Here is a 26,347-nt window from a genome sequence, read left to right on the forward strand (position 1 = left end):
CCACTCACCCATCCATCCATCCATCTATCCATATACCTATCCATCCACCCATCTATCCACCTGTCAGTCCATCCACCCACCTGTCTACCCACCCAACCATGCATCCATCATCCATCCATCCATACTCCCACTTATCCATCCATCTGTCCATCCAACCATCTCTCCATCATCCATCCATTCATCACCTAACCACCCATCTATTCAGTCATCCATGCATCCACCCACCCACTCACCCACGCACACACTTGTCCATTTATCCATCTGTCTATCCATCCACCCCCCTGCCCATCCATCCATGTACCCACCCACTCCCCTCCCCCAGTCCCTGGCAACCATGAATCCACTTCCTGTCTCCATGGATTTGCCTGTTCTGGACGTTTCCTATCAATGAAATCACACGCTGTGTGTCCTTCTGCGCTTGCACTTCTTACTGAACGTCATGTGTTCAGGGTCCATCCACACCGTGGCCTGTGTCAGAGCTGCCCTCCTTTTACTGTTCCTTTCCGTGCTTCCCCTTCAGGAACACATGGGCGGCTGTGCCCTTCACGGGCACTTGGGTGGCTGTGCCCTTCAGGAACACTTGGGCGGCTGTGCCCTTCACGGACACTTGGGCGGCTGTGCCCTTCGTGGACAGGGACGCTCGGGCGGCTGTGCCCTTCACGGACACTTGGGCGGCTCTGGCCTTTGGCTGTTGTGTGCGATGGGGCTGTGGGCTCTCCTGTGCTGCAGGTCTGTGCGGGTGGGCGCGTTTGCATTTCTCTTGGGTCGAGGCCCAGGGAGTGGAATGGCGGCCTCAGACAGTGGCGCTGTTCGCCTTTCTGAGGAACCTCAGGACTCTGCCACAGTTCCCACCTGCGCCATGCGAGGGCTCCGGCGTGTTCCCGTTTCTCCCAGCGCTCGCCGTCTCTCCGGGTGAGGACCGGCCCTCCCGGTGTGAGGGCAGCGCTGCCTGCCTCCCTGCGGTTGTGACTGCATTTCCTTCCTGACCACGGGCTTCCCCGGTAGCTCAGATGCTAAAGAGCCCAGAAGACCTGGGTCAGGCAGATCCCCTGCAGAAAGGAATGGCAACCCATTCCAGTGTTCTGGCCTGGAGAATCCCCTGGACAGGAGCCTGGCGGGCTACAGTCCCTGCGATCACAAAGACTCAGATACGGCTGAAGCGACTCCCGCTTTCCTTTCTGCCTGATGTTGAGACTCCGTTCGTGTGCCTGTTAGCCATTTCTATGCATTCTTTCCGACAGTGTGTCTTCAGGTCCTTTGACTGTTTTTCAGTTGAAGTGTTTGTCACTTTATTGTTGACTCATAAGCATTCTTTGTAGTCCAGATACAATCCCTTATCGGATATATGTACTGTGTAAATATTTTATCCCATTTTCTGGGAGGTTTTTTTCACCTTTTTAAAAATTGAATTAGAGTTGATTTACAGTGTTGTCGGAGAAGGCAATGGCACCCCACTCCAGTACTCCTGCCTGGAAAATCCCATGGGTGGAGGAGCCTGGTAGGCTGCAATCCATCGGGTCGCTGAGTGTCGGACACGATTGAGCGACTTCACTTTCACTTTTCACTTTCATGCATTGGAGAAGGAAATGGCAACCCACTCCAGTGTTCTTGCCTGGAGAATCCCAGGGACGGGGGAGCCTGGTGGGCTGCTGTCTGTGGGGTCACAGAGTCGGACACGACTGAAGTGACTTAGCAGTAGCAGCAGTACAATGATGTGCTAACTTCTGCTGTACAACAACGTGCATTGTACAGATACGCACATTCTTTTCCACTGTGGTTTATCACAGGATATCGGACGCAGTTCCCTCTGCTGTGTCGTAGGACGTTGTTGTGTATCCGTCATATATATATAATAGTTTGCATCTGTTGATCGCAAACTCCCTGTCCATCCCTCTCCAACCACACCCCCTCCCCCGTCCCAGCAACCCCAAGTCTGATCTCTGTGTCTGTGAGTCTTTCTGTTTCTCAGATAAGTTCGTTTGTGCCGTATTTTACATCCGTTATATAAATGATATCTTTAGGTATTTGTCTTTCTCTGTCTGACTGACTTCACTTAGTATGATCATCTCTAGGTCCATCCATGTTGCTGCAAATGGCATCATGTTATTCTTTTTGTGGCCTAGTAGTATTCCATTGTATCTGTACCACTTCTTTATCTATTCATCTGTGGATGAGCATTTAGGTTGCTTCCATGTCTTGGCTGTTGTAAATAATGCTGCCCTGAACATGGGTGCGTGTATTTTTTTGAATTAGAATTTTTTCTGGGTATATGCCCAGGAGTGGGATTGCTGGATTATATGGCAGTTCTGTTCTTAGTTTTTTGAGGAAACTCCAAACTTTTTCATAGTGACTGCACCAATTTACATTCTTCCCAACACCGTAGGAGGGTTCCTGTCTCTGCACACCCTCTCCAGCATTTGTTACTTGTAGACCTTTTCAGTGATGTCCATTCTGGGCAGTGTGAGGTGGTGCCTCATCGTAGTTTTGATTTGCGTTTCTGTAATAATTACTGGTGTCGAGCATATTTTTCTGAGTCTGTTGGCCATCTGTGTGTCCTCTTTGGAGAAATGTCTGTTTAGACGTTTGGCCCGTTTTTCGATTGTTGTGTTGTTGTTGAGTTGTATGAGCTACGTGTACATTTTGCAAATCAATCCTTTGTGAGTCACATTGTTTGCAAATATTTTGTCCTGTTCTGTGGGTTGTCTTTTGTTCCTTTGCTGAGCAAAAGCTTGTGAGCTTGATTAGGTCCGGTTTGTCTATTTTTGCTTTTCTTCCTGTCGCCTTGGGAGACAGAGCTAAGAAAACGTGTTGCGCCTGCTCTGCACTAGGAGTTGTATGGCGTCATGTCTTACGTTTACGTCCTTAAGCCACTTGGAGTTTTTTGTGTGTGGCATGAGGGTGTGTTCTAACTTCACGGATTTATATGCATCTCTCCACCTTTCCCAGCACCACTTGCTGAAGCGTTTGTCTTCTTTTCTCCATTGTATATTCCTGCCTCCTGGTCAGAGCATGACTGGCCATAGTTGTGGGTTTATTTCTGGAGTCTGTTGCAGCCCCTCATCTGGGTGTCTGTTCCTGTGTCAGCGCCACCGTGTTTTCAAGGCGGGAGGAGAAGGGGCCGACAGAGGATGAGATGGCTGGATGGCATCCCCGACTCCATGAACATGAATCTGAGCAAAGTCTGGGAGATGGTGGAGGACGGGGGAGCGTGGCGTGCTGCGGTCCATGAGGCCGCAAAGAGTCGGACACGACTGAGCTGCTGAGCAGCAATAACGGCGACACGTACTGCTTTGCTGCCTCTAGCTCTGCAGCGCTGTCTGAGGCCTGGGGCCATTACGCCTCCTGCCTTGTTCTTTCTCTTCAGGATGGCTGTGGCGATTCTGGGTCTCTTGTGATTCCATATCAAGTTTAGGATTGCTTGTTCCAGTTCTGTGAAAAATGCCATGGCTGATTTGATAGGGATCACGTTAAATCTGTAGATTGCTTGGATAGTATGGTCGTTTTAAGCATATTAATTTTTCCACTCCAGGAGCATGAAATATTTGTTTCTTTGAATCATCTTTAATTTATTGATTAATGATTTTTGTAGTTTCTCAGCATGTAACTCTCTCACCTCCTTGGTTGGCTTTATTTTTTTTGGATACAGTTTTAAAAAGAATTTCTTTTTTACTTTCCCTTTCTGCTATTTCATTATTAGTGTGAAGAAATGCAGCTGCTTTCTGTATGTTAGTCCTGTATCTTGCTGTCTTGCTGAACTCATTTATCAGTTGCAGAGTTGTGTGTGTGGAGTCTCTAGGGTTTCCTGTTTATGGTATCATCTGCCTGTGGTGACAGTTCACCACTTGCTTCCAGTTTGGATGCCGTTTATTTTCTTAATTTATGGATTTTTAACTGAAGCTTAATTGCAGTATTCTGTTGGTTTTTGCCATCCATCAACGTGGATCAGCCATAGGTATACATGTGTGCTTGAGCCTCCGTCTCATCTCCCACCCCATCCCACTGCTCCGGGTCCAGTTTGAACACCTTTTATATCTTTTCCTTGTCTGATTGCTCTGGCTGGGACTTGCAGTCCTATGCTGAATAGAAATGGTGAGATTGGACATCCTTGTGTTGTTCCCAAAAGGGAAGGCTTTCGACTTCTCACGTTGAGGACAGTACTGGCTGTGGCCTGGTCATAGCTGCTTCTGTTACGTTGACATGTGTTGACTCTACACTCACTGTGGTCAGACTTGTTGTCATGTATGGATGTTGAACACGCACTTTTGGACTTGGTTGACACGGTGTATCTCATTGATTGATTTGCGTATGTTGAACCATCCTTGTGAGCTTGGGGTGAATCCCACTTGGTCATGGTGTATGATCTTTTTTATGTGTTGTTGGATTTGGTTTGCCAGTATTTTGTTGAGAATTTTTGCATCTGTATTTATCAAACATGTTGGCCTGTAATTTTCTTTTTTGGTAGTGTTGGTTTTGGTATTTGGGTGATGTTTGCTTGTCTTTGAGAGTATTCCCTCCTCTTCAATCTTCGAAGCAGTTTGAGAAGGATCAGTAAGAGTTCTTCTTTGTGTGTTTCTAGATTTAGCTGGTGAAACCATCTGGTAGTGGATTTTTGTTTGTACAGAGCTTTCTGATGGCAGATTCTATTTCACTTCCAATGGTCTCTTTGTTCGAGTTACTGTTTCTTTGAGATTCCGTTTTGGGGGCTGTGTGTTCTTGGGAAGCTGTCCTTTTCTTCTCGGTTGTTGGATTGCTTGGCACATAAGTCTTCACAACTGTTCTCTTACGGATTTCTTGTATTTCTGTGATATTCGTTGATATTTTTCCTTTTTTATTTCTTATTTTCTTTGGATTTGCTCTCTCTTCTTGGTGAGCCTGGTCAAAGGTTGGTCAATTTTGTGTACTCTTTCAGAGAATCAGTTCTTGGTCTATTGTATTTTTTTTTTATCTCTATCTTATTTATTTTCTGTCAATGGTAGTAGTAACAGATTTTATTTTCTTGGACTCCAAAATCACCGTGGACAGTGAGTGCAGCCTTGAAATTAAAAGACGCCTGCTCCTTGGAAAAAAAACAGACAAACCTAGACAGAGAGTTAAAACACAGACACGCTACTTTGCCGACAAAAGTCCGTCTGACGAAGCTTTGGTTTTCCTGGTAGTCCTGTATGGATGTGAGGTGGACCATAAAGAAGGCTGAACACCAAAGAATTGATGCTTTTGAGCTGTGGTGTTGGAGAAGACTCTTGAGAGTCCCTTGAACAGCAAGGGGATCAAATCAGTCAATACTAAAGGAAATCAGTCCTGAATACTCACTGGAAGGACTGATGCTGAAGGTGAAACTCCAATCCTTTGGCTACCTGATGCGAATAGCCGACTCACTAGAAAAGATCCTGATGCTGGGAATGATTGAGGGCAGGAGGAGAAGGGGACAGCAGAGGATGAGATGGTTGGATGGCATCACAGACTCACCGGACATGAACTTGGGCAAACTCTGGGAGATAGTGAAGGACAGGAAAGCCTGCAGTTCATGGGATCGCAGAGTTGGACGTGACTGGGCAACTGAACAACAAAGAGTTGATTTACAGTGTGTGTGAGCAGAGGGAGTCAGGCATCCTTAGACAGGCATCCACTCTTTTTCAGATTCTTTTCCCATTTGATTATCACACAGTACTGAGTAGAGTCCCTGTGCTACGTACAGTAGGTCCTTGTCGATTGTCTCTTTTATATATCAGCAGTGTGTATGTGTTACTCCCAAGCCCCTGTTTTATCCCTTGCCCTTTGGGTCCTTGTTGATTCTCTATTTTATATATCAGCAGTGTGTGTGTGGAGGAGGAAAGGGCAGCCCACTCCAGTGTTCTTGCCTGGAGAATCCCAGGGACGGCGGAGCCTGGTGGGCTGCCGCCTGTGGGGTCGCACAGAGTCGGACACAACTGAAGGGATTTAGCAGCAGCAGCAGCAGTCAGTTATGTTGAATGTCTTTTCACGTGCTTTTGGCCATCTGTACTGGCTTCTCTGGAGAAATGCCTGTTCAGCTCTGCTGACCATCTTATTTCTTGTTTCTTCTTTATTTGACTGGGCCATGTTGTGCCATGTGGGTGAAGCTCTCTGGTGGTAGTAAACCCAGTCATTCATTCGTGTCCAGCCCCACGCAATCCCATGGACTGTAGCCAGCCAGGCTCCTCTGTCCATGGAAGTTTCCAGGCAAGAATACTGCAGTGGGTTTCCATTTCATTCTCCAGAGCTCTTCTGACCATATTTTGATTGGATTTAAAAAATATATGTATTTATTTATTTGGGGCTTCCAGGATGGCGCTAGTGGTAAAGAATCCACCTTCAAAGCAGGAGATTTGGGTTTGATCCGCGAGTCGGGAAGATCCCATGGAGTAGGGTTTGGCAGCCCACTCCAGAATTCTTGCCTGGGAAATCCCACGGACAGAGGAGTCTGGTGGGCTATGGTCCATGGGGTTGCAAAGAGTCGGACGCGACTGAAGCGACATGTTTGTTTATTTATTTGGCTGAAGTGACCGAGCACACGTTTATTATTTCTTTGGTCCTACTGGGTCTTGGTTGAAGCATCCAGGATCTTTGATACTGGTGGAATGAGGCGCTCTAGTTTCAGCACGTGGGATCCAGTTTCCTGATCAGGGAGTAATCCCAGGCCCCCTTTGGGAACATGGAGTCTTAGCCACTGGCTCAGCGGGGAAGTCCCTTGGGTAGTTTTTTCATATTGAACTGTTTGTATTACGAACAGGAGCTATTTGTACAAGCACGAGCTATTAGTATATTTTGTAGATCAATTGCTGTTGGTCGCATCGTTTGCAAATATTTTCTCCCATTCTGTCTTTCCATTTTGTTTATGGTTTCCTTTGCTGTGCAAACGCTTGTATGTTTCATCAGATCCCATTTGTTTATTTTTTGTTTTTGTTTCTATTACTCTGAGAGTTAGGTCCAGAAAGGTATTTTGTGATTGATGTCAGAGAGTGTTCTGCCTCTGTTTTCCTCTAGGAGTTTTGTAGTGTCCGGTCTGCCGGGGTCCAGCCCCAGCTGATCCAGGGTATTCGAAGGAGAGACGGCGTAGGCGAGGGTCAGGAAACAACTGCTTAATTAAACGTTAATTAAGGATATAAAGAGTAATAGAATAAGGATAGCTCAGTAGGAAAATTCAGTGGAGAAAAGAGGCTGAGTAGCTTGGTTTATGCGGGAGACCAATAAAACTTCAAGACAAGAAGTTTGCACCACTTACGTAGGCCGCAGGCGTCCTTCCGTTCTCCCGAAGGAGAGGAGACAATGAGGCCTCCCCGGTCTGATCTTAGAAGCCCAGGCGTAATTAGTAAGCATGGTGGGTTCCGCGTTCCAGATGGAGACTCAGCCAGAGTGAGAGAGAGACATGGGGAGACCAGTCTTTCGAGGAACTGATCCCAATTCTTTATTTTCCATGGTCTACTTTTATACACTGAGATGTTATGCAAAAGTCACATGGGGTCAGCAGTCCTGACTTTTATCAAAGTCAGGTGCTTCATACAAATGTATACAGAGGTCTTAGGGGTGTTACATCATCTTCTGGCCAGGGGACCTGCTGACAATTTATGACCCTCTCCTTGTGACAGCGGTCAGTCAACCAGGACACTTATTTCTCCAGGGGTGATTATTCTTAAAACAGATGCCACCCAAATAAAGTTACATTCCTATAGGATGAGGGTGTAGTGGGTTTTAGTTAAGGAAAGAATTTACTTAGCCTAAGGTCTAACGTGATTTATATCAAAGGTTAATACTTATTTCTTCTATATATTCATTAATGTGTGTAAGGGCAGGGGATATGGACACTTAGCAATAAACATTGGCTCAACAAATGAAAAAACCCTTCACCAATACAATTTCTAATCCGCCCATTATACTTATACTAATAGCTTTCTAACTTTTCTAAGGAACCTGTTTTTAGAAGGTTTAAAGCATCTCATGCCTCTCACGGTTGGGAGGCTGCGAGCAATCACATGTGGCCGGACAAGCCTGTCAGGCAGGCTAGAGAACCTTCAGAGGAGTTTGTAGGTTAAAACACTCTTGTCACGCCCAGGAGTTTTTATTAACTGGAGCTCTAGGTTAACTCCTTCTCCGAAAGAGGTGGTGGGGGACAGCTCCCTGTAAAGTCAGAGGTGTAGGTGAGAGCACAAAGTAGTAAAGTAGGCAGGCTCTGGTTATGGGGGTAGATGCTGGAGGATTTCCAGGGGGACTCCTGAGGCTCGATCCCGCCTTTGCGTATGTCGAGCCTCCTTCCTCATGACCTTTGCCACGGGTGGAGTGCCTCACGCCGGCCCCCAACAGGTCTCACGTTTAGCTCTTTCATCCATTTGGAGTTTTCTTTTGTGTGTGCTGTTAGGGTGTGTTCTGCTTTCCTTCTTTGGCCTGTAACTCTCCAGTTTTCCTGGCAGCACGTATTGAAAAGGCTGTCTTCTGCATCCTGCGTTCTTGCCCCCTGTGTCATAGATTATTGATCCTAGGTGCGTGGGTCTCCCTCTGGGCTCTCTGTCTTGTTCCGTCCTGTCTCTCTGGGCTCTCTGTCTTGCTCCATCGTGTCTTTGTCTGTTTTTATGCCAGTCCCACACTGTTTTCACGTCATAGTACCGCACTGTTTTGACATCACTGACTCAGTGGACATGAGTTTGCGTAAGCTCCGGGGGATGGTGAAGGACAGGGAGGCCTGGCGTGCTGCAGGCCACGAGGTCGCAAAGAGTCGGACAGGACTGAGCGACTGAACAGCAACAAATACAGTTTTGATTACTGTAGCTTTCTAGTCTAAAGCCATGACTCCTCCAGCTCAGTTTTTTCTCAAGATTTCTTTGGCTATTTGGGGTCTTTTATGTCTCCATACAGATTTTTAAAGTTTTTGTTCTAGTTCTGTGAAAAATGCCACCAGTTAATTTGATAGCAGTTGCACCGAATCTAGAGACTACCTTGCGCAGTTAGTCATTGTGACAATATTCTTCTAATACAAGAACGTCAGATCTGTACGTGTGGCCATTTTTATTTGTAGGGTTATTTATTTCTGATTCATTTTGACTAGTCTAGAGATTCACTTCTCTTTTTTCAGATAAGCGTCCGTCAGCTTTGTGGAGTACTTCAGTTTTTTGCTTACCTGTTTCATCAGTCTCTGCTCACATCTTTATTGTTTTCTTACACATTTGTCTATTGTCAGTTTTTCTTAGATTCTTGAATCAAACAATTAATTTTGTTTTTCAGTCAGATTTATTGAGATATAACGGGCACAGAGTAAAATTTCCCCACCGTAAGTATACAGTTTTCCACAGCGTCAGTGTCCGCCCCGGGATCCATCTCTTCACTGTTATGGATAGTGCTGCTGTGAACGCTGGGGGCATGAATCTTTGAATTTCAGTTTTCATCTTTTCCAGATAACATGGTCAGGAGTGGGGCTGTTGGATGACATGGTGATTCCATTTTTAGATTTATATAGGCAGCGCTAAAGGCTTCCCAGGTGGCTCGGTGGTAAAGAACCCGCCTGCCAGTGCAGGAGACGTGGGTTAGATCCCTGGGTTGGCAGGATGCCCTGAAGCAGGAAACGGCAGCCCTCTGCAGTATTCTTGCCTGGAGTCTTCCATGGACAGAGGAGTCCAGCGGGCTACAGTCCGTGGGGTTGCGCGGCGTTGGACACGAATTAGTGACTGAAGAACAGAGGGAACACCAGTCAGCCCAGGACATCTCATGCGCCCCCTCTTGCTCCAGGTCCCCTCCCCGTGTTGCTGACCAGGCTTCCTGGACTACTTGATCGGTGGTCGGGCCCGAGGGCCTGGCTGGGGCGTGTGCCCCCACCTTGGCGGGGCTGCGTGCAGGGGTCAGTGGGGCAGGACGGGCTTCTGTGCCCAGCTCCCCAGAAGGGCCGCCGGGCCTGGCTGGGGCGTGTGCCCCCACCTTGGCGGGGCTGCGTGCAGGGGTCAGTGGGGCAGGACGGGCGTGTGCGCCCAGCCCCCCAGAAGGGCCGAGGGCCTGGCTGGGGCGTGTGCCCCTACCTTGGCGGGGCTGCGTGCAGGGGTCAGTGGGGCAGGACGGGCGTGTGCGCCCAGCCCCCCAGAAGGGCCGAGGGCCTGGCTGGGGCGTGTGCCCCACCTTGGCGGGGCTGCATGCAGGGGTCAGTGGGGCAGGGCGGGCGTCTGTGCCCAGCCCCCAGAAGGGCCGCCGTGGCCTTTGTGTGTTGGCGGCAGTGCCGCGCCCCTCAGCTGCGCGCAGTCTTGCTGCCCCCTATGGGCTCCGTGTCTGCCCCTCCAGACGGCATTTGTCCCGGGCCCCACCGCCTACTCCCGGGCCTTCTGCTGCCGTTGTTGCGCCTGCTCAAGAATGTCACGGGGGACCCGTGGGGGCTGTCTCTGGTTTCTGGGCACAACTGTGCTATTTGTCCCCAGCGTTACTGCCGAGTGGCATCCTGTGCACGCGCGTCCCTCGGTGTGTGTTTACCGGTGCGTGAATGTTTGCTCCTTCCCAGCGCCGTCTCGTGACTATAGCCGCTGTTTACGTTTGCATTCCCAGGATTCCAGCGACGGCTCTGCGTCTGCCTGAGGTAAGGAATGCCTCTGTTGGATTGCTGGGTCGTCCGCGGGCAGTATGTTTAATTTAATATGAAGTACAAGGCCGTCTTCCGGCGTGCCTGTCTTGGGCACGTATAGCGAGCAGTGAGACGCCGGCTCTTGGTGTCTGCGGTTTTCAGCCTCACTGGGGTGTGTGTGTGTGCGTGCGTGCATGCTGAGGTCACATGGGATGTGTGTGTGTGTGTGTATGTGTGTGCATGCTGAGGTCACACTGGGATGTGTGTGTGTGTGTGTGTATGTGTGTGCATGCTGAGGTCACACTGGGATGTGTGGGTGTCTGTGTGTGTGTGCTGAGGTCACACTGGGGTCTGTGTGTGTATGTCTTTGTGTGCTGAGGTCACACTGGGGTGTGTGTGTGTGTGTCTTTGTATGCTGAGGTCACACTGGGATGTGTGAGTGCTGTGTGTGTGTGTGTGTGCTGAGGTCACACTGCCGTGTCTGTGTGTATGTGTCTGTGTGCTGAGATCACACTGGGGTGTGTGTGTGCATGCTGAGGTGACACTGGGGGGGGGTGTGTGTGCACGCTGAGGTCACACTGGGATGTGTGTATGTGTCTGTGTGTGTGTGTCTGGGTGCTGAGGTCGCTCACTCTAGCTTCTAGTCTCATTTCCGTAACGGCTAGGTTCAGTCTCTGCTGATGTATGTGTTTCTCGTCGGCATCTTTCCCCTTTTCAGGTGCTGTCTTGGGTACAGTGATGTGAGGTGAGCAGTAGGTGTTTACTGTGGACAGCTTCATCCCCTTTGGGGTGCGTGTCTCCTTGAAACTGTCCACCCGTCAGATGAGAAGCGTTTCTGGCAAACCCCCAACTCACTGTCGGTCCAGCCCAGTCCAGCCAGGCCCCCCCGGGCACTTTCTGTCCCTGGATTGGTTAGTTGAGTAGCACCTCACCTGTGTAGAATCACAGCGGGCACTTGTTCTGGCTGCACAGTTCTAATGACGCACAGCACTGAGCATCTGTGCACGGAGCATTTGTGTCATTTATACCTTGTTTGACGCCACGTGTGTTGAGATCGTTTGCCCGTCAAGCACTCAGTGTTCCTTAGTGTTGAGGTCCACGTGTCTTGTGCGTTCTCCAGATACGAGCACTGGTCAGAGGTCCTTGTCCCAGCTGTTTTTTTTTCCCAGTCTTCCCTTGCCTTTCCACTCTTCTATCAGCCTCTGGAATTACAGATGGTTTTAATTTACATCCTGCTTGGTCCTCAGATTCTTTATTTTGTGGTTTACGTATTTCTGTCCTTGATAGAAACTGTAGGCCACGAGCATTTTCTATTGTGTTTTCCTCTGAAAGTTGGGGTGGTAAACTCTTCTGTTCAGGTACGAACTGCGCTCGTAGTGGGGTGATTGCCTGCAAGGGGCAGGAAGAAGGGGCACTTCTGCACATGGTGCCGAGTGGCTTCTCACCCGCTCAGCAGGCCCCTCCTCCAACACCCACTTGCCTTGGCACTTTCTGCAGCCGTGTAGGAGTCACGCCCTGGATGCTCTTGCATGTGGGCAACGGGTCATCTCTAGAGCCGGGCAGGGCGATCCTGCCCCAGGATCTGGACACTCCTGGACCCTGCCTGCCCCACCGCCATCCTCACTGTGGTGCTCTGTCCTCTCCTCAGCACTGACCCCTCCCCGTGCTCACTATGGTGCTCACTCCTCACTGCTGACCCCTCCCCGTGCTCACTGTGGTGCTCCCTCCTCAGCGCTGACCCCTCCCCGTGCTCACTGTGGTGCTCCCTCCTCAGCGCTGACCCCTCCCCGTGCTCACTGTGGTGCTCCCTCCCCGTGCTCACTGTGGTGCTCCCTCCTCAGCGCTGACCCCTCCCCGTACTCACTGTGGTGCTCCCTCCGCAGCGCTGACCCCTCTTCGTCCTCACTGTGGTGCTCCCACCTCAGTGCTGACCCTCCCCGTCCTCACTATGGTCCTCTCCTCAGCGCTGACCCCTCCCCGTGCTCACTGTGGTGCTCCCTCCTCAGTGCTGACCCTCCCTGTCCTCACTGCGTGTCTTCCCTGCTCTCACGGTCTCCCCGTGGCTGTGGCTGGGTCTCTGTGGATGCAGACTGGGGCTGCGGGAACAGCGTCGGGGTGCCCTGCCTCGTGTGCTGATTGGGTTTGTGCGATGCTGGCTGGGATGCGCACCGGCGCTGCGGGAACAGCCTTGGGGAAGGGCACCCCCTCCCTGGTCGCCGGTGGGAGCCACAAGTCCTCTTGTGGCCGGTGTCCGGGTCCAGCTCTCAAGACCGTCACGCGGTCGCGTCTGCTGGGATCTGCTTACGTGTTTCCCCCACGTCTCCCTCTGCAGTCCTGACCCAGTTCATGCTCTTTGCTTGCGGGGCCCATCAGTGCACAGCTCGTGGGCCTGAGGGGGGTCACCCTGAGCCGTTCACTGAGCTGTTTGCCTTTTTCCTGTTGTTCTTGTTCAGTCGCTCCGGGCTGTCTGACTTTGCAACCCCATGGAATGTAGCCCGCCAGGTTCCTCTATTCGTGGGATTCTCCAGGCAAGGATGGTAGACTGGATTCCCGTTTCTCTCTCCACGGGATCTTCCTCCAGGAGTCGAACCCGGGTCTGGGGGGAGTGTTCCCATGTATTTTGGACTCTGCTGGTTCTGCCCGCATGAGTTGGGTGTCTGCAGAACTGTTGGTAAAGGTGTTCACGTCTACTGGTGTCTGTCCCAGGATTTGACCAAAGCGTTGAGGGCGAAACTGAAGCCCATCTGCAGTCCTGCCACCAGGAAATGAAGCAGTCAGAGCGTCTCCGTTGTTTCCATTCCTCTTCAATGCCTTCTGTTGTTGTTTAGTCGCTCAGTCATGTCCGACTGTTTGTGACCCCATGGACTGCAGTATGTCTTCCCTCGTCCATCACCAACCCCAGAGTTTGCTCAAACCCACGTCCATGGAGTCGGTGATGCCATCCAACCATCTCGTCCCCTGTCGTCCCCTTCTCCTCCCGCCTTCAGTCTTTCCCAGCATCGGGGTCTTGAAAGCTGTGGCTGTGAGTGATGTGGTCGCCGTGAGCCCTGAGATGTGCAGTTGCAGCAGCGTCCTTGTCGTGTCCCGAGTATTTCACGGTCTCCTCTGTCGTGTACGCTCTCCTCACAGGTCATGAGATGCTGAGACTCTGGCGTTGGGGGTGTGTTCACCTCCCCTGTCCCGGTTGCTGACTGTCAGGCTCTGGTTGGGGGACGAGGTGCACAGCGCATCCTCAGGCGCAGTGTCTGTGTCCCCATCACCGTGTGACCGAGGGCGAGGGACTGCTGTGTCCTCAGAGACACGCTGGGCTGTGCGGGGCGTGCCGTCTGCACACAGCGGCTCTCCCTGCCTCGTCGGGGTCGGGCCGCTGTGGGGGCCAGGACGAGCTCACCCGTGTCCCCGCCCCTCCCGCAGGCCTGTGGCTGCCCACTCTACTGGAAAGGACCGCTCTTCTGCAGCGCTGGCGGTGAGCGCACCGGCTCCGTGTCCGTCCACAAGTTCGTCGCCATGTGGAGAAAGTGAGTCCCGAGAGGGGGGTGTCCCCAGCTGTCCCCCACCCCGGCTGGTACTCCTGTGGCCGGGACCGTCACTCTGGGTGAGACCTGCCTGGGGCTCCCGGCAGCTGGGACAGTCACAGCTGGGGGTTCCCGGTGGCCGGGACGGTCACGTCTGGGGGAGACCGTGCCTGGGGCTCCCAGCACAGCGGCCATGTACCTCCTGGGGCCCGAGTGTGGGCGCGGGGCCTGTGGACGCGGGGTCAGTGGGGGTGCTCTGTACCTCCTGGGGCCCGAGTCTGAGCGGGGCCTGTGGGCGGGGGTCAGTGGGGGTGCTCTGTACCTCCTGGGGCCCGAGTCTGGGCGGGGCCTGTGGGCGGGGGTCAGTGGGGGTGCTCTGTACCTCCTGGGGCCCGAGTCTGGGCGGGGCCTGTGGGCGGGGGCCAGTGGGCGGTGCTCTGTCGCCCAGGGTGCTGCAGAACTGTCACGACGACGCCGCCAAGTTCGTGCACCTGCTCGTGAGCCCCGGCTGCAGCTACCTGGTGCAGGAGGACTTCGTGCCCTTCCTGCAGGTGCGTGCCCGCCGCCCGCGCCGTGCCCCCTCCCGTGTGTCCTGCTGTGCTCCGCACGCGGCACTGCCCATGTGTCACTGCCTGTGCAGTGCACACCCCCTCTGCCCCTGCCCACCACACGCATGTCCCGTCTCTGCTGCACGCATCCCCCCCCCCTCAGGCGCATCCCTATTCTACACCTGTGTGTGGGAGCCTGGCTCTCTGCCCCCGGGGGCCGCCTCTGCTGTGTGGAAGCCTGGCTCTGTGCCCTCGGGGGGCCGCCTCCCCGGCTGGCCCCGTGCAGCCCCTCGGGAGCCGTGTGAGCAGTGGGACGGAGTGGACAGCTCCACCCCTGAGCCTGGGAGCCTGGACTCAGACAGGCACCGTGCCGTTCGGTGCCAGGCTGTCACAGACCGGGTCAGGGTTTGCAGGACGCTCATTCCAAATGCCTTTCTGCTTCCTTTAGCACAGTTTGTTCAGGACTTCATGCTCCATTCTCTGGAGGAGAGTTTAAAGTGATGGCTGGCTACCTGCACGTTCCACTTAGAACACGGAGCAGGCAAAGTTAGGCAGAGGGTGCGAGTGAGAGCCGTGTAAAGGGCTCCCGGGACTCTAGTCCTTCATCACACGAGGACGTGTCACATTCCCCTTCTCAGAGCGTGGGGTGCCCTTACACGCTGGTGTGTGCGTGTTCATACGTGTCAGGTCACCCTTGGTCGTGAGAGGCCGTGACCGCCACCTCCGCTCAGAGCTCCGTCCTTCCTCAGACACGGCCCGACAGTACAGTCTTGCTCTGACGTGATTTCATGTACCTGTGTGTTCGAGGGGACTCCATGGGGGCGGCTCTGGGCCTGCCTGTGCGACCCTGGGGTTCTGGTGGACACATGGGTTCTCGGCCCTGGGGGCTGCGGGCGGTCCTGTGGCGCGTCCCAGGGCCGGGTGCTGTCCCCCCGCAGGATGTGGTGAACACGCATCCCGGCCTGGCGTTCCTGAAGGAGGCGGCCGAGTTCCATTCCCGCTACATCACCACGGTGAGTGCAGTGTCCGTGGCCCTCACTCCCCACTTCGTCACCAGGCTCAGGTGTCTGTGGTCCTTTTCTCTCGGGCTCGGGATGGGTGAGCGGTGAGGCCCACACGGGCCCTGTGCAGGGCACGTCGCCGAGCCCCAGGGTTGGACGGGGCGCAGGTCCCGGCAGGCGAGAGCACATCCAGAGAGCCTACCCTCTGCCTCCCGGGCAGCAGGGTTTCAGGTTCTGAGCATCAGGCGGGGGTGCTCTGCGTGGGGCATGGGCCCCGCCTGGGGACACGGACCCGCAGCCCAGGCCCCGCCGCCCAGGCCCCGCCCCTGCCCTGGGCTGGGGCCACCTGGGGGGAAGGGCTCTTGCCCACACACATGGCCTGGCTCTGGGTGCAGGTGGGGGGTGGGCAGCCCCCAGAAACACGGGCTGGGAGCACTCTTGTCCTGCAGCACAGAATGCACACGTGTGGGTGGAGCGGACACTGCTGCGTGTCGAGGGCTCCTGAACACACAGGGGACGGGGTGGCGGCTGTCCTAGGGGATGGGACAGCCTACAGCGGGGGTGGGTAGGGGCCGTCTCACAGGAGCAGGGGATAGGACATCGTGGATGGGGACAGAGAGAGGGCGCCCTGGGTGGGGATGGGAGGGGGAGGGGGACAGGGGAGGGGGCCTTCTGGAGGAGGGGACAGGGGAGGAGGAAGGGGGGGGCTGGGGGGGCACGTCCTGGAGGAGGGGGACAGGGGAGGGGGTGTCCCGGGTGGGAACAGGAGGGGACAGGGGAGGAGGACGGGTAGGGGGGGTGTCCTGGAGGAGGGGACAGGGGAGGGGCGTCCCTGGTGGGAAAGGGAGGAGACAGGGGAGGAGGGCGGGGAGGGGGAGCGTCCTGGAGGAGGGGACAGGGGAGGGGCGTCCAGGTGGGGCCAGGGGAGGGGGTGTCCTGGAGGAGGGGGACAGGCGAGGGGGTGTCCTGGAGGAGGGGACAGGGGAGGGGGCATCCCGGGTGGGAACAGGAGGGGACGGGAGGAGGACGGGGAGGGGGAGCGTCCTGGAGGAGGGGACAGGGGAGGGGCGTCCTGGAGGAGGGGACAGGGGAGGGGGCGTCCTGGAGGAGTGGGACAGGGGCGTCCTGTCCCAAGGCACTGCCGTCCGGACCAGGGGGCCCTGTGCTCTGCCGGGCCTCCGTGTGCAGGGGCGGGGGGTGCGCTCTCGGCTTCGAGCTCATGCTCTTCTCCCGGAGGTCGGTCAGGTGCACGCGGAAGGGCCGGAGCCGAGCTTTAGGTCGCACTGTGTGGGCTGCCGGCCCCTTAGAGCTGCTGTCCCCGCCCCATCCAGCTCGAGGGCGGCCCGCTCTCCGCTGGGCTGCACACTGCGGCCGAGGGCAGCTCCCGCCGCCGCACCAGGTCCCCATGGGATCCAGCGGGCCTCCTTCCCGACCCTCCGCCGTGTGCGGGGCGGGCGCCCTCTGCTGGCGGCTCGCGGTCCTGCAGTGCCCCGTCCCGAGTCCCTGGGGAGGCCACCTGGGGGTCACCGGGCAGCCTGGCGCGCTCACACGTGGGCCTCCCGTGGAGCCCTGCAGCGCCCACATCGCTGTGCGGGACTGACGTGCCCCGTCCGTGCCCCGCAGGTCATCCAGAGGATCTTCTACACCGTCAACCGGTCCTGGTCGGGCAGGATCACGTGTGCCGAGCTGCGGAGGAGCACGTTCCTGCAGGTGCGCGCTATGGCCTCAGGATGGGGACAGGGACCCCGCCTCCACCCGCCCGTCGTCCCCCCCCCCCCCCCACCCCGGCCAGGCACGCCCCCGCCCCTCCCCGTCCATCCGTCCCCCCTCCCACACGTCCCCACACCCGTCCACCCGTCCATCCTTCTCTTCATCAGTTACTTCCCACCCTGTAGTCTCTCCGCACAGAACCGATCCTCCATCCTCTTCTCCTCCTCCATCCCCCACCTTCTCCCCTCCGTGTCTGTGACCCTGGCCTGACCCCGGTGCACCCCTGACCTGGTTGCCCCTCCCGGCCCTCACACGGCCTTGCCCTGCTCTGACCCTGCCTCCCCAACACGGGATCTGGGCCCATCCCCACTGGACGGCCTGTTTGTGCTCCGCGCCCTGGAGTCCCCGTTGGCAGTTCTGTGGTGTGTCCCGCAGAATGTGGCTCTCCTGGAGGAGGAGGCAGACATCAACCAGCTGACAGAGTTCTTCTCCTACGAGCACTTCTACGTCATCTACTGCAAGTTCTGGGAGCTGGACACGGACCACGACCTGCTCATTGACGCTCAAGACCTGGCCCGACACAACGATCATGGTGAGCGCTCTGTCCGCCGGGGGTGGGGCAGGGCCGGGACTCAGCAGGAGCGGGCGCTACTCAGGGGCTCCTGGTCTCCGGAGAGGGGCCGTGGCTGCCCCCATGCCACGCGACCCCCTACCCTCGGGGCCTGACCTGGACTCCTGCCGGACCTGCTGCAGGACGCGGGAGACAGGGATACACACGGCCACGTGGCGTTGGGGGCGCCCTCAGGCTGGCGTGGACGGGGAGATGTCCAGCACTTGGTGGCTCCCCCTCGGAGCCCTTTTCATTCCCCAACTCTTCCCACCCCCGGTCTCCTCTATGTCCCTGAGAAGGGGGGGTCACGCCCGCCGCCATCTCAGGCTGGGTCCCCTGATGGGCTTGGTGGGGGCCAGTCTGTGGGTCAGCGCCGAGCTCACAGCACAGTGAGGAAGCCTGTCCCCGCAGGGGAGATGCCTGTTCACGTAGGGGCTGAGTCCCTCCCCTCCTCCCGTGTGTGTCCCTGCAGAGAGGGGGTCACCGGCCGCCATCTCAGGCCAGGTCCCCTGATGGGCTCGGTGGGGGCCAGTCTGTGGGTCAGCGCCGAGCTCACAGCACCTGTCCCCGCAGGGGAGACGCCTGTTCCCACAGGGCTCTGTGTCCCCCTTCCTGCTGTGTCTCTGCTGCTGCCTGCTGCCAGGCCCTCTAGCGCCTGCCTGTGGGGGCACGGTGCCATCTGGACACCAAGTCCCAGCCCAGGGCCCTGTGGCCGCGACGGGTGGGCTGGCGGCGTCAGGCCTGGACTCAGCCTGTTGAGAACAGCAGAGACACGTTTCCTGGGAAGGTTTCGACTCCAGCCTCTGGGTTTGACCCCAGAGCCTTTGTCTGTCCTCACGACAGAGAGGCTGGAAAAGCTAAATCCCAGCCTCCCTGTGTTTTAGGAGCAGCAGTGAGGAAGCCTGTATAAATGCTTTTTAAAAATTTATTACTTTTTAAATTGAAGGATAATTGCTTTACAAAATTGTGTTGGTTTCTCCCAAACCTCAAGGTGAGTCAGCCATAGGTACATACATGTCCCCTCCCACCTCTCTAGGTTCTCACAGAACCCCGGTTTGAGTTCCCTGCACCTCCCTTTATAAGAAACCAAACCTTCAGGGTACGCAAAATGGGCTAGAATTTACCTGTGTGGTGGATTTCTAGTTGTGTCAACTATTTCTTTAAAACTGTGGGTTTTGATGTGATGGGCTGTCAGGTAATTGCAGCCGCGAGCGAGTTTCTGAATTCTTGGGCATTCATTTGTTTGTGGTCAGTGTGGCCTGGATGGGCCCCCGAGGTCAGCCCCCCAGGACAGCCGTCTGCTCCCTGAATCCCTCAGGCTGGTCCCCCAAGGGCCCCGCGATCCTGGTGCATGGACGCCTGAGTGTGCGTGGGTTCCTCTCAGTTCCACTGTTGGTGTCGACTCTGACCTCCGCTGTGAGATCAGCACAGGCCTTGGTGGCCAGGACGCGCTCATCAGGCCCTGAGGCGCCCACCTCATGGCCCAGGGCTGGTTGCCACGTCCCCAGGGCCTTCTGTCCACCTGTGTGGTTCTCATGTCCGGCGGCTCTCGTCAGCCACTTTTGAGGGTCTGTCACCAAACAGGGCCGCTTGCTGGGGTCTTCGTGGCCTCGTTTGTCCTGGGGACGCTAGTGACCCTGGGATGGTGGTCTTGCCGGCCGGGACAGGACACGGGGTGGTTTCGAGTACAGTCCCCGGTGTGCCCATAGGCTGTGTCAGCGCGGGTTTTGCATGGGCTCGCCCTCCTGTGTGCAGAGGAGCGGGCCGGGGTGGAGCTGACCGTCCCGAGTGGTTTTTCTGCCGTCATGTTGCCAGGTGTGGGAGTGCATCTGAGTCAGCTGTCCTGGTTCCCTGGGGCTGTTCTCATGTGCGTGGGGGGGGCCCTCAAACAGGAAGTTATCCTCCCAGTTGTGACACCGGAGATCCTAAATGAACTTGTTTATCAAGGCCCGACACCCACGAGGGCCGTGAGGGTTTCCTGAGGCAACTGTAACAGATGACCACAGATGGGGGCTCAACACCCGTCCTCTCCCAGCCCTGGGGACCACACATCTGAGGTCAGGGGGTCCCAGGGCTGGGCTCCCTGCAGGGGCTCCAGAGGAGGGTCCTTCCCACCTCTTTCGGCTTCTGGGGGCTCCGGGCGTCCGTCCCTGGGCTGGTGGCCGCCTCCCTCCCGTCTCGGCCTCCGTCTCCACATGGCTTCTCCTGTGTCCGTGCCTCTTCTCCTCTGTGTCTTATAAGGACCCTGTCCCTGGGTTTAGGGCCATCTGCGTCCAGGAGGGTGTCATTTCAGACCTTCACTATCACCTCTGCAGAGACCCTGTTTTCACATAAGATCCAGTTCCCACGCCAGGAGGCAGGATGTGGATATATCTCTTTGGAAAACCCTGTTCAGCCTCTGACACCATCCAGTCGTTCGTCTCAGAGGAGACTTTTATTGAGCCAGGATGAATGGGGAGGAAAGGACGTTTTGTCTTTATTTCCCCATTTTTGTGGCTACTTGCCTAAGTAGGGGCTGAAAAGTGTCCCCAAGATTAATATACTTGAGTTGTGACCCCTGAGACTTCAGGAGGTGCTGTGTTTGGACATGGTCTTTAAACAGGGGCTGAAGGTGAAATGAGGTCACTAGGCTGGTCCTGATCCCACAGGACTGGGGTCCTGATGAGAAGGGGAGGTCGGGACACAGACGCACACAGGGACAAGCATGTGAGGACTTGGGGAGGAGACGCCGTCCACACACACAGGAGGGACCAGCCCTGCCCACCCCTGGGGCTCCGACTGCAGGCTCCAGGATGAGGGGAGGGTCACCATGTGCTGTTTAAGCCACCCCGTGTGTGGTGATCCATCTGACAGCCCCGGCCTTCCACTCTTTCTTCCTTGAACGTGGTTGACATGCATCTGGGTTCTGACCACAAGCGCGTTGTGTGTTTGGAGGCAGAGCCCATGCAGGAGTGAACGTGTGTCCTGCCGTCCACATTCCACTTGTTCCTGGAGCTCCGGGGCCAGTGCCTCCCTCTGCAACTTGGACTCTGGCTCAGGTCCCTGGACTGGGTGGGTTTCCCCAGCAGCTCAGCTGGTTTAAGAACCCATCTGCCAATGCAGGAGATGCAAGAGACTCAGGTTCAATTCCTGGGTTAGGAAGATCCCCTGTAGAAGGGAATGGCGACTCACTGCAGTCTTCTTGCCTGGAGAATCTCATGGACAGAGGAGCCTGGTGGGCTACAGTCCACGGGGTTGCAGAGAGTCAGACATGACCGAGACAACTTGGGACACACCTTTGTTCAGCCGCTCGGTCGTGTCCGACTCTTTGCGACCCCATGGACCGCAGCACGCCAGGCCTCCCTGTCCATCACCATTTCCTGGAGTATATCCAAACTCATGTCTATTGACTCGGTGATGCCATCCAGCCATCTCATCCTCTGTCGTCTCCTTCTCCTCCCGCCCTCAATCTTTCCCAGCATCAGGGAAAGTGAGTCAGCTCTTTGCCTCAGGTGGCCAAAGTATTGGAGTTTCAGCTTCAGCATCAGTCCCTCCAGTGAATATTCCGTGTTGATGTCCTTGAGGATGGGCTGGTTGGATCTCCTTGCAGCCCTTGCAGCTCACATGTACACACACACCGACACACACACACCCAGGACTGGGAAACGGTGGGCAGTGTCCGAGGAGGTGTGTGCAGGAAATTCAGGCCCCCAGGGTCCCGCCCAGCCAGACGTGGGTCTCCAGGTTCGGCCTGGAGCCCGCCCGGCCGCGTCCACAGCCGCCGCGTGGGGCACCAGGACCCCCGAGCAGGACTCACGGCCTGACTCCTCTTTTGCAGCTATTTCCACCAAGATGATTGACCGGATCTTCTCCGGAGCCGTGACGCGGTGCGTGCCAGCGGGCTCCCAGCAGGGCTGGGCTGGCTTTCCCGGAAGCATCCGGCCCTGCCTGTCACTCCTGACCGGGGTGGGGGCGTATTCTGAGGCACCTGAAGTCGTGCCTTGGGAGCACGTGTATAGGGTTTTGCCATACGAGGCCACAGGCAACGGGGATACACGGCATTGTCACGGGAAGTCATGAGTAAGAGAGACACATGTGCTATTCATGTAAGGTCATATGTAAAGGACACACATGCCTTTGCCATGTGCAGGCATATATAAAGGACACACATGATCACGTGTGTGACATCATAAGTTACGGGCACACAAAGCACGCTCTTGGCATGTGACGCCGTGCATGAGGGGGACTCCGGCCCTGGGCATGCAGGGCTGTGAGGGGGCTCTGAGCTGGGCAGGTTCTTCTGCCCCAATCCTCGCCCCCCTGCCCCCTCCGGCCCTGAGAGACCCTCCCCTGTACCCACACAGCCTGTCAGGCACCTCCGGGTGGGAAGAAGTCTGGGACTGGGTCCCTGCAGGGCTCCCGTCATCCCTGGGCATGGGCAGGGACCCCTGCCTCAGGCTGCTTCTCCCTGACACCGCCCTTATCTCTTGAATCCAGAGGGAAAAAGGTCCAGAAGGAAGGAAAAATCAGCTATGCGGACTTTGTCTGGTTTCTGATCTCCGAGGAGGACAAGAAGACCCCCACCAGGTGGGTGTTGGGGCCCGCGCTCTGTTCAGGCTGTTAGGGCCCTTTCAAGAGGAGCCCAGTGGTCACCCATCGGTGAGGGCGCTCCCCGTGGCCCATCCCCATGAGGTCGTCTTGGAGGGGGTCACACAAGGGGGTGGTCCTGGGGTTGGGGTCTGTCCACGTGCGGGTCACCCTGGTCAGAGCAGGTCTGGGTGGACGGCTGTCCTGGCGGACGTGTGACCCTCCCAGCGGCAGCATCAAGTACTGGACCCGGGGGTGGGGTCACCCTGGTCAGAGCGGGTCTGGGTGGACGGCTGTCCCAGTGGACGTCTAACCCTCCTGGCCGCAGCATCGAGTACTGGTTCCGCTGCATGGACTTGGACGGGGACGGGGCGCTGTCCATGTTCGAGCTGGAGTACTTCTATGAGGAGCAGTGCCAGCGGCTGGACAGCATGGCCATCGAGGCCCTGCCCTTCGAGGACTGCCTGTGCCAAATGCTGGACCTGGTGAAGCCCCAGACTGAAGGTGCTGTGCGGGGGCGGGGCCCTGGGAGGGGAATGGCCTGGGAGGGGGGCGCCCAGGGAAGTGGGGCCCAATGGGGGAGGGGGACACCCAGGGGGTGGAGATGCCGTGGGGAATAGGGTTGCCCCCGGGGTGGGGAGCTCCGGGGGAGACGGGGCTCAGCCTGGGGGGGGTGCGGTTCCCCAGGGAAGTGGGGCACCCGGCGGTGGGGGACACCCCAGGGGAGGGGGACAGCCCGGGGGGGATGCCCTTGGGAACCGGGGTGCTCCTGGGGAGGGGACACCCCAGGGGGTACGGAGCCCCGGTGTGGACCCCCTGTATCCCCCGACGAACCGTCAGGGACAGACAGGGCTCTGGTCCCCCAGCCACCCGCCAGGCTTCCTCCACACCGGGAGCACTCCCGTGGCCGGGCTGGCAGCAGAGCGCACGGTGCTGTGCTGTAAGGCGTGTGGCTTTGCACACGTGAGGGGCCTGGGTTCCTCGGGGTGCCTGGGAGCCGCGTGTGCTCAGAGCCGCCCGTGTGTGCTCACGACATGCCCGCTCATCCGTGAGCCGCCCTGCACCCAGGAGCTGCCCACCGCGTGCCAATGAGCCACCTCACGGGCCCATGAGACTCCTCCGCGCTTACCCCGCAGCTGTCCTGAGCGCTCACGCCCCACGCTGCCCACCTGCGCTCCCAGCTGTCCCCTGAAGTCCCCTCCGTGCACCCCCACCCGTGTGCTCATGGCCGCGCCCCTCCCGCAGGGAGGATCACGCTGCAAGACCTGAAGCGCTGCAAGTTGGCCAATGTGTTTTTCGACACCTTCTTCAACATCGAGAAGTACCTGGACCACGAGCAGAAAGAGCAGGCATCCCTGCTCAGGGTGAGGGGAGGTGACGGGGGAGGCCGGTGGGGGACGTGCGGGGGTGGGGGCGCCGGGCCGCTCCTGGGCGATGCCGCACCGTGCTCCGCCTGTCACCCACAGGAGAGTGAGAGTGAGGGCCCCGAGCTGTCCGACTGGGAGCGCTTCGCTGCCGAGGAGTACGACATCCTGGTGGCTGAGGAGGCCGCAGGGGACCCCTGGGAGGATGGGTGAGTGCAGGAGGAATGGGAGGGGGGAGAACCAGGTCCCAGCCGAGGGAAGGCCAGGGATGGGGGCAGGGAAATGGGCTGCCAGCCGGGGAGGACGCCACCTCTGGCTGCCACTTCTGGGGGAGGGTTTCCAAGGGACTGTGGCCCTACCGCCAAGGGCAGGCACGCTCTGATTCCGAACTGCTCCTGGTCCTGCCCCAGGTGCCCAGCCTCAGCACCCTGACTCTGGGAGCTCTTCCTGCTAAGTCAGGCCCTCCCCCAGCCCACGGAGCGTCCTGCCAGGGCCCCTGTGGGGCACCTACCAGGGCTCCATCTACCCTCTGGGGGTGGCACCCACAGGCCGCCAAGTGGCGCAGACCCCACGTGGGGGGATGGGGTGGGGAGCCAGCTGGGCAGCTAAGCTGCTGAGTGCACAGCTGCTCAGTGGGCCCGCCTGTCCTGCCCCCACCTGTTGGGGTGTTGGTGTTGGGGGCACAGCTGCTCAGTGGGCCTGCCTGTCCTGCCCCACATGTTGGGGTGTTGGGGGTTTTGGGGGAAATCTACTCAGTGGGCTCGCTGTCCTGCCCCCACTTGTCGGGGTGTCGGGGTGCATACAGCCGTTCAGCAGGCGCAGAGGGTGGGCGCTGTCCTCATGGGCCCCTCCCCGCAGGTACGAGGCCGAGCTCAGCCCGGTGGAGCAGAAGCTGAGTGCCCTGAGGTCGCCGCTGGCCCAGAGGCCCTTCCTGGAGGCGCCGGGCGGCCTGGGCGCCGTCGAGCTGTACGAGTATGAGTGTGGGGACGACGACCTGCCGCCCTCGTGACCCGTGGCCCCTCGGGTCCCCGCGGCCCATGGGTGGGAAACGCGGCCGAGCCGCCTTCGGCCTCACCAAGTGCAGTGCGTTTGTCTGTGGTGCGTGCGTCTTTGTTCAGCACAGAAGTGGCTGCAGACGGCCCCGCGGTGCCTCCCCAGCGGGCAGGCGGCCTAGGCCCGCTGCCCCGTCCAGGCGCGTGGAGGCCTCCATCCGCGGACGGTTCACCCCGGTGGGAACCCGGCGGCGCTGTGGCGAGTCTGCCCGGGCCGTCCCCGTGCTGACCCTGGGCCGGCTGTGTCGGCAGGAACATTCCAGGAGCCCCAGCGCCCGCTGTCCCTCGGGGCCCCTGTGGGGAGGCCGCCCCGGCCAGGGCCGAGGGAGCACCCAGGTCAGTGTGGCCCAACGTTTCTGTGTACGTGTACAAAATGTGTAAAGTTCCTTCTATTTGCTGTGCAGAGCGGTTTAAAGAGTTTTATGAGATCACGTTTGTATTTTGAAATAAAGAATTTAAGGATTTTCAGCCCGAGGCTAACCTCGAGACAAAACGAGGCACAGTAGCTGGGGATCCTGAACGTGGGTCACAGATGGACTTGACACGGACGTGGGGGTCCCTGCAGGGAGACTGCGGGGCGTGCAGGCCCCCCGGACGCGGAGCCGCCGGGCGCGGGTCACAGGCCGGGGCCCCAGGCCCGTGCAGCCTGCACTCTGGCCACGGCCCTGGGCGGCCACCTCTCCTGCGGTCACTTCTGTGCACGACAGGGTGCGAGCCTCCCCTGCAGACACCACACCGTGAGACCAGACGTCCAGCCTCCACGCCACTCCGCCCATCCCCGGGTCCAGCACCGCTCCGTGCTTCGGCATCAGCCTGAGATTCCAGGGGAGGGTGGGCTCCCGTGTGTCCAGTGGAGGTGGCCGAGGAGCATTTGCCCACCAGGCCTTGCGCAGGTCGTCTCAGGTCCCTGCACCAAGCAGACCTCGCGGAGGGTCCCTCCCTCCCGCAGCTGAGCCCCTCTGCCGGACACAGGCGCTCCAAGAGTGGGTGGGGCGGTGAGAGCTGGAGCAGGGGTCCCTCACGCCAGACCACACGGGGCCACGTGGGCCTGTCTTCCTGGCCGCCCCGCCGTCCAGAGGACGGACTCTACAGTCATGTCTTCCTGGGAAAGGCTCCGGGTGTCCCCGGGAGATGGGCGTGGCCACCATCTCCTCAGAGCTCAGACAGGCCGGGCGTTCCCCTTGGCCGCCAAGTCCCCAGAGGGACCCAGCTTGTCTCCGGACTCATCCCGCTGAGAGGTGGACGCGGGAGGTCAGTGGAGAGGAGAGGAGGCTCAGAGAACGTAGAGAAAGAAAACCTGGTGAGAATGTGTGGACCCCGGGGGTTAGAGATTGAAGAGATAAGAACCCATTCCCCCGTTGGAAAAGTAAGACTGAAAAGGCCATTGGGGAAAATGCCTGTGACCAAGGACAACAAAGGCTCCATCGTGTCAGGA

The 26,347-nt window shown here is 57.4% G+C and overlaps 1 protein-coding gene across 1 annotated transcript in view; it reads left to right on the forward strand.

Moving 5' to 3' along the window:
- PPP2R3B (protein phosphatase 2 regulatory subunit B''beta) overlaps positions 1–25,380 on the forward strand; it is a 42,944-nt gene extending 17,564 nt beyond the window's left edge. Inside the window, exons 3-13 of the mRNA XM_055565619.1 lie at positions 13,961–14,064; positions 14,510–14,612; positions 15,548–15,622; positions 17,234–17,320; positions 17,756–17,912; positions 21,748–21,796; positions 22,407–22,496; positions 22,825–23,000; positions 23,742–23,860; positions 23,963–24,069; positions 24,719–25,380. Coding sequence (XP_055421594.1) covers positions 13,961–14,064; positions 14,510–14,612; positions 15,548–15,622; positions 17,234–17,320; positions 17,756–17,912; positions 21,748–21,796; positions 22,407–22,496; positions 22,825–23,000; positions 23,742–23,860; positions 23,963–24,069; positions 24,719–24,869 — 1,218 coding nt within the window. The 3' untranslated portion in view covers positions 24,870–25,380. The remainder of the gene's footprint in view (positions 1–13,960; positions 14,065–14,509; positions 14,613–15,547; positions 15,623–17,233; positions 17,321–17,755; positions 17,913–21,747; positions 21,797–22,406; positions 22,497–22,824; positions 23,001–23,741; positions 23,861–23,962; positions 24,070–24,718) is intronic.
- The last annotated feature ends 967 nt before the right edge of the window (positions 25,381–26,347 follow it).

Source organism: Bubalus kerabau, chromosome X (assembly GCF_029407905.1).
Source record: "Bubalus kerabau isolate K-KA32 ecotype Philippines breed swamp buffalo chromosome X, PCC_UOA_SB_1v2, whole genome shotgun sequence".
NCBI classification, from domain to species: Eukaryota; Metazoa; Chordata; class Mammalia; order Artiodactyla; family Bovidae; genus Bubalus; species Bubalus kerabau.